The sequence below is a fragment of the Manacus vitellinus genome, unplaced genomic scaffold (genome assembly GCF_001715985.3).
Source record: "Manacus vitellinus isolate BGI_N305 unplaced genomic scaffold, ASM171598v3 scaffold_120_pilon, whole genome shotgun sequence".
NCBI classification, from domain to species: domain Eukaryota; kingdom Metazoa; phylum Chordata; class Aves; order Passeriformes; family Pipridae; genus Manacus; species Manacus vitellinus.
Window position 1 is genome coordinate 8,622 of NW_021938898.1, and position 6,183 is coordinate 14,804.

Consider the following 6,183-nt stretch of genomic DNA (forward strand, 5'->3'; position numbering starts at 1 on the left):
GCCTGCCCTCTGGCAGTGTAAGGGTTCAGGCCACCCTTTTTCATCTTCCCAAATCCCAGTGGTTGGTGGTGTTTGCTCCTGTCCCTCCTGCCCTGGTGACTCCGGGCGCGTCCTGTCGCCGTCACTGCGGCTCAGCCCGAGGAGTTCAGGTTACAAATGGGAATCACCCGTGTCAAAAAACACAGTGGGATTGGCAAGCTGGAGCAAACAGACCCCTATCTTTGTTGGCTTTCAGCCAACTTGGTCTTGCAAAGCCAACTTGATCCGTCCCAAGGCAGCTGGGGGGGTGGTTCCAGGGCTGGAGCTCCATCCCAGCTCCAACTCCATGATTCCATCCCAGAGTCTTCTCAACTCTCTACTTGGGCAGTGGAATCTGTATTTCTGCCTCTCCTGAGCCCACAGTTGTGACAGGAACTGTGCTTGAAGCAAAGATCTCAGCAGGATCTGAAGCTTTCTGTGGTCCTTGGGTAAATTGGTTTTTGTGTGACCTGAACCCCTGGTTCAGATTTTGCTCCCCCCCGAGGCTTTCCAAAGGTCAGGGAGCTGTTCCATTCCCTGTTCCTGCGGGGATTTCTCTCGCTGCTGGTTTGCCTGATGTCATCTATAATTTCTTTAGTGTGTTTTTCCTGTGCAGATGTTGCTGGAAAAAACCCAGCGAGCCTCGTGGAGCTCGTGGCCTTGCCCTGGCACAGAGTCCGGGGGATGGAAACTCAAACTCAGGCCATATATTTTTCCTATTTTTCTGCCTCTCCTTTTCCCTTGGACAAGTGGTGTTGACCCTTCTCCTCCTCTTGGAAGGGGGAATGTTTGGGTTCTTTCAACACAGCTGTGCTGGAAACCCCCATGTCCTTGGGTGTCACCTTGGGTATCACCCTTCCCGTCCTTGTTCGGCCCTGGATCCGTACACAGGGCCCACCAGGGCAGGATTTGGGACTCTTGGGCAGCTTAGAAACCACGAGCAGTGCCACCAGCATTTCCTTCCACCTTCAATCCCACTTTTCCTCCCCAGGTGCTCCAGTGGCTTTGACCGGTACCGGGAGGAGTGGTTGTCCTATGGCTGTGGCCAGGTGAGCCCGGGGGGAATCCCTGCTCAGCTCCTGGGCTGGGAATGATCCTGCTCTGCAGGGAAATCCATGGCCATGTCCCAGCTCAAAGAGGGAATGCTCAGCTCTGCCTGACCCGTGGTGTTCTGGGTCAGACTGAGCATCCCTTGAGATCTCTCTTTATTCCCTTTAAATATCCCTTTATTCCCTTTAGATATCCCTTGAGATATCCCTTTGGACATGCCTTTATTCCCTTTAGATATCCTTTTAGATATCCCTTTATTGCCTTTAGATATCCTTTTAGATATCCCTTTATTGCCTTTAGATATCCTTTTAGATATCCCTTTGTCCCCTTTAGGTGTTCTTTTATTCCCTTTGGATACCCCTTTATAACCCTTTATTCCCTTTGGATAATACCCCTTTATCTACCCCTTTCCCATTCCAGCAGGACCCCTTAGCAGAGGATGCCTGCATTGGGATAGTCAAAGGATGCTCCATCCAATCCAGGGTTTTCCTTGCTGGTGCCTTTCCTGGGTGCTGGATATTTCCTGAAGGTGCTGAGAAGCTCCAGGAGTCACCAGACAGTGCAGTTTGAGCACTCTGGGGTGTTTTTCCTCCTCCTCCTCCTCCCAGAGCATGACTCTTACTCACTCCCGAGCAGGAAGGAACGAGCCCTGTTTTCGTCCTTGTGAGCACAATTATCTCCTCGTTGGATGAACTCCTTCCTTTGTCTCACGGAGATCAGCTCGAGAGAAACATCTGGTTCTGCTTTGGGCTTTTTTTTTTTGTGTGTGTGTGTGTGGTGTTGGTTTGATTTTTTATTTTTTTTCCTTGCTGAAAACTCAGCTTTGTTCCCCGTCACCCAGAGGGTTGAGTGAGGGGAAACTGGACCTGCAGGAGGTCACCCAGTGATGCACAAAGTCCAGGCTGCAGGACCTTGCCAAGTGGTTGTCCTTTGTCCTGCCTAAGTGCTTCCCAAACTTTTCCTCCTCTTCCCTGGACCTGTTTCCCCTGCAGTGTTTGAACCTCAGGGGGCTCAGCAAGCCCCAAGCCTTGGAAGCACAGCCCTCCCCTGGCATTCCTGGGGAAAAACAGCTGTTCTCCCTTTTTTCCTTCCAGTCAGATGAAAAGACCTGTGAGGATCTGGCAGAAGGCAGCCACTACTCAGCCCCTCCTGACAGCTCCTTGTCCCCCCTGAGCGAGGGTGTCCCCTCCTCCACGGCCTCGCTCTTCATCGACAGCCTCACCACCGAAGGTAGGGGGGACATCCCGTGCCTGGGGCACATCCCTGCCAAGGTCCTTCACTCCAGGGCCTCACAAAGCCAATTCCTGTCCAAAGGAATCCAGGAACAACCTGGGTTTTGAAGGAGACTCGTGGAGTGGTTTGGGTTGGAAGGGAACTTAAAGCCCATCCAGTGCCACCCCCTGCCATGGGCAGGGACACCTTCCACCAGCCCAGGTTGCTCCAAGCCCTGTCCAGCCTGGCCTTGGACACTTCCAGGGATGGGGCATCCTCTGGGAAATCCATTCCAGGGCCTCACCACCCTCACAGGGAGGAATTTCCTCTCAGTGTTCCCTCCCAAGTTTCTCCCTCTGTAAAAGAGGAGCGACATTCCCAGGATCTGCAACGTTAAATCATGGAATCATGGAATGGTTTGGGTTGGAAGGGACCTTAAATCTCGTCCAGTCCCACCCCCTGCCATGGTCCCACTGGACCAGGTTGCTCCAAGCCCTGTCCAACCTGGCCTTGGGCAGGGGGGAGTGCAGGGGGTGGTGGAAAAGGGAAGGAAGGGGTGAGACCTGGGGGGATGTGGCACAGGGAGGGACGAAACCCTCCAGTGGGAAGAGTTTTAGAGTCGTTCCAGCTTTTTTTACCCATTTGGGAAGGTCAGCAGCAGCCAATCCGTGGTGGGCAGTGCCCACAGCCTCCTCCAGGGGGGTTAATCCTGCAGAGTGGGGCTCAGGCTTTTCACGGGCTTTGGTTTAGCTCAGGGGCTGCCAGGACTCCCAGCCTGGAATTAATCCAGGTGATTGCCCTCTCCTTGGGAATGCTGCTCGTTCCAGCCTCGGAAAGCTCCACATAAAGCCCCGGGTTTCCCTGGAGACCCCCGTGCTCTAATCCCATTAACACGGGGCTGGCTCCTCGGCTCCTCCCGGCAGGTATCACTCCAATTTCCCTGCTTAATAGTCCCTAACGCCGCCTGCTAATTAGGATAAATAGAAAGGAACATTAGTGATTGTCCTTCAGCCACGGGAAGGAGCTGGGTGGGGGAATGGAGCTGCCAAGGGCTGACTTTGGAAGGAGCAATTAAAGGGAGGGGAGGGGAGGGGGGGTGGAACACCACCAGGGAGAGCGTTTTCCAGCTCACCGCCAGTTCTTGGAAAAAAAAAAGAAAAAGAGGCTTTTTTTCTGTGACACAGTCGAGCGTGAAGTTAATTTGGGATCTTGGAAGGAAACAAACAGGGAGGAGGGCTGGGGCTGAGGAGAGAGCAAAGGAACCAGCAACACCGGGGGGACCCAGCCCTCGGCGTCCTCCCTGGGTCTGTGTCCTCCCCTGCCAGCCCTTTTCCTTGGATCCACATCCTCCCCAGCCAGCCCTTTTCCTTGGATCCACATCTTCCCCTGCCAGCCCTTTTCCTTGGATTTGTGTCCCTCCCAGCCAGCCCTTTTCCTTGGATCCACATCCTCCCCTACCAGCCCTTTTCCTTGGATCCACATCCTCCCCTGCCAGCCTTTTTCCTTGGATCCACATCCTCCCCAGCCAGCCCTTTTCCCTGGATCCACATCCTCCCCAACCAGCCCAGCTCCCTGGATCTGTGTCCCTCCCAGCCAGCCCTGTTCCCTGGACCCACATCCTCCCCAGCCAGCCCTTTTCCCTGGATCTGCTCCTGGAGATGCTGGTGGCTGTGTCTGACTCACCAGCCCTGTGTCAGCACTGCCTCCAGCACATGTGGAAGCCAAGCAGTGGGAATTCTGGGTCAGGATTTCACCCTGGTGAGGGTGGGGATGTGGAGACCATCGAGAGACAAAGCCTTGTTCAAAATATCCTGGTTCTTCCAGAGTGGAAGTGGATTTTGGGCCCCCATGGAAAACACCCCCAATGTAACATCCCACTGATTTATTTGGGATGTATTAGCCCCAAATGCTGCGGCCTGAACATGGGCACCCACATCCAGCATCCACTTATGGCTCAGACCTTGCACTCTGAGCATGTTGAGTGACCCCTTTTCCCAGGTTTTTGTGCTCCAGGTGCCACCTCAGTGAAGGAAAATGATCCCTGTCCCACCTGCTTTCACTGTTGTTTCCTGTGCTCCTCCCTCTTCCACGAGCAGAGATTTGAAACTATCCAGAGATCCCATCACAGGGGGATGGAAGCAGGTGGGAAACGTGCAGGATATCGGAGAAAGGCCCTGATTTTACTTTTTTTTCTGCCCTGTTTTCTCCTTTCAGACGACACGAAGCTCAATCAGTTCGCAGGAGCAGAGGGTAAGCCCTTCACCCCCTCCCTGCTTGCTCCAAGGGAACACGGGTTTCCCTGGATTCCAGTGGTCAGCAGGGGGGACAGGGGAACCTGGGACATCATCAAGATAACATTCCTGTCGTCCTCACCCTGGTTAATGCAATTCCAGAGGGTGAAAAGTGAGAGTCTGCAATGATCTGTTTTACCCTGGTGCCGTTTGTCCTGCTGTGCAAACTCAGACAGGGAGTTTTCTCCTTCCGTGTAATTCCCTTTATTTGCCATATTTTCATAGACACAAAGCCCTTTTCCCTCTGAGTTTCCCCAGCTGGGCCAAAGAGCAGCATAAAATCCAAATATAAAGTGTCCTCTCTGCTCCCTGAATCCTCGGTCAGCCCCAGTCTGTCCACCAGGGAACTGAACTGTGCCATAATGCTCTCCCTAATTCCAGAGGCTGGGAAGGATCCAAGCCCTGTTCACTGATGTCAGGCCCCTGTGTGTCCCTTTTCTCTGGGAGGAGCTCAGGGAAGTCCAACTGCCTGAACTGGGCTCGGGATTGGGCCACGGAGCCTTTGGAATCCACGTTATTCCCAGTTTGCTCCCAAATGCCCAGTGATGTCCCAGTTAACAGATGCCACGTCCACCCTCTGCAGCTCTGGGCAGTTGCTGAGGCGCCAGCACTGCTCCAGACCCAGCTGGATCCTGTTTTCCAGGCATGGGGAGCAGCCTTCCTTCCAAGACAGCCCCGATTCCCACCGGCACCATCGTGGGGATCGTCCTGGCCGTGCTGCTCGTGGCCGGGATCATCCTGGCTGGGATCTACATCAGCAGCCACCCCACCTCCAACGCCGCCCTCTTCTTCATCGAGGTGAGTGCAGCACCTCATCCCCGCGGGCTTTGCCCTCCCTTTGCCATCCACACAGATCCCAGCCTTCCTGCCAGATCCACACAGATCCCAGCCTTCCACATCCACACAAATCCCAGCCTTCCACATCCACACAAATCCCACCCGGCCTTCTGGATCCACCCAAATCCCAGCCTTCCACATCCACCCAAATCCCAGCCTTCCACATCCACCCAAATCCCAGCCTTCCAGATCCACACAAATCCCAGCCTTCCTTCCAGATCCACCCAGATCCCAGCCTTCCCAAGCAGGGAGCAGGGAGGTTCACATCCCAGCTCCTTTCCGTGCTCCTCCAGTCACGGCTGATCTCCCAACCTCCGGCTGCTGGGTGTTTAAACTCAGCCTCTCTCCTTCCCACACACTTTTATTTCTCTCCCCTTTTCACACGCTGCCTGTTTTCCCCCGTGGAATGTCGGGCTCTTCCACCTGCTCCTCGAGCTCAGCCCGGCCCGGGGTGGGGGGGAGGCTACACTGAATTGCCCCGCTGGATTTTTGTTGCCTAAAATTGCCAGCCTGCCCCTGATGGATAGATGGATGCCATCAGCTGCCGTGGGAGGGCTGTGGGAATGCTCTGGAGGCAGGAATTTAATTCTGGGGGTGACGGGGGGCCCAACCATCCCCATCTGCTGCCGGAGCCGGGCCCGAGGCAGCCGGGAGTGGGCTGGATCCTGGCACGGGAGCTGCTGCCAAGGGATGAGCAACACTCAGCCCTCAGCCTTCCCTTATCCCTCCCCGGCTTGTTCCCGGAGCGCTTCTCCCCCATCTGTCCTGTTTGCAG

General features: G+C 54.9%; 1 protein-coding gene across 1 annotated transcript in view; it reads left to right on the forward strand.

Annotated features, from left to right (window-relative positions):
- Positions 1-5,935, forward strand: part of PLXDC1 (plexin domain containing 1) — a gene marked incomplete at its 5' end in the record, with an annotated part of 12,658 nt that extends 6,723 nt beyond the window's left edge. Inside the window, 5 exons of the mRNA XM_029965851.1 lie at positions 1,010-1,067; positions 2,163-2,298; positions 4,495-4,530; positions 5,215-5,369; positions 5,918-5,935. Of these exons, the coding sequence (XP_029821711.1) occupies positions 1,010-1,067; positions 2,163-2,298; positions 4,495-4,530; positions 5,215-5,369; positions 5,918-5,935 (403 nt within the window). The remainder of the gene's footprint in view (positions 1-1,009; positions 1,068-2,162; positions 2,299-4,494; positions 4,531-5,214; positions 5,370-5,917) is intronic.
- Positions 5,936-6,183: the final 248 nt, after the last annotated feature.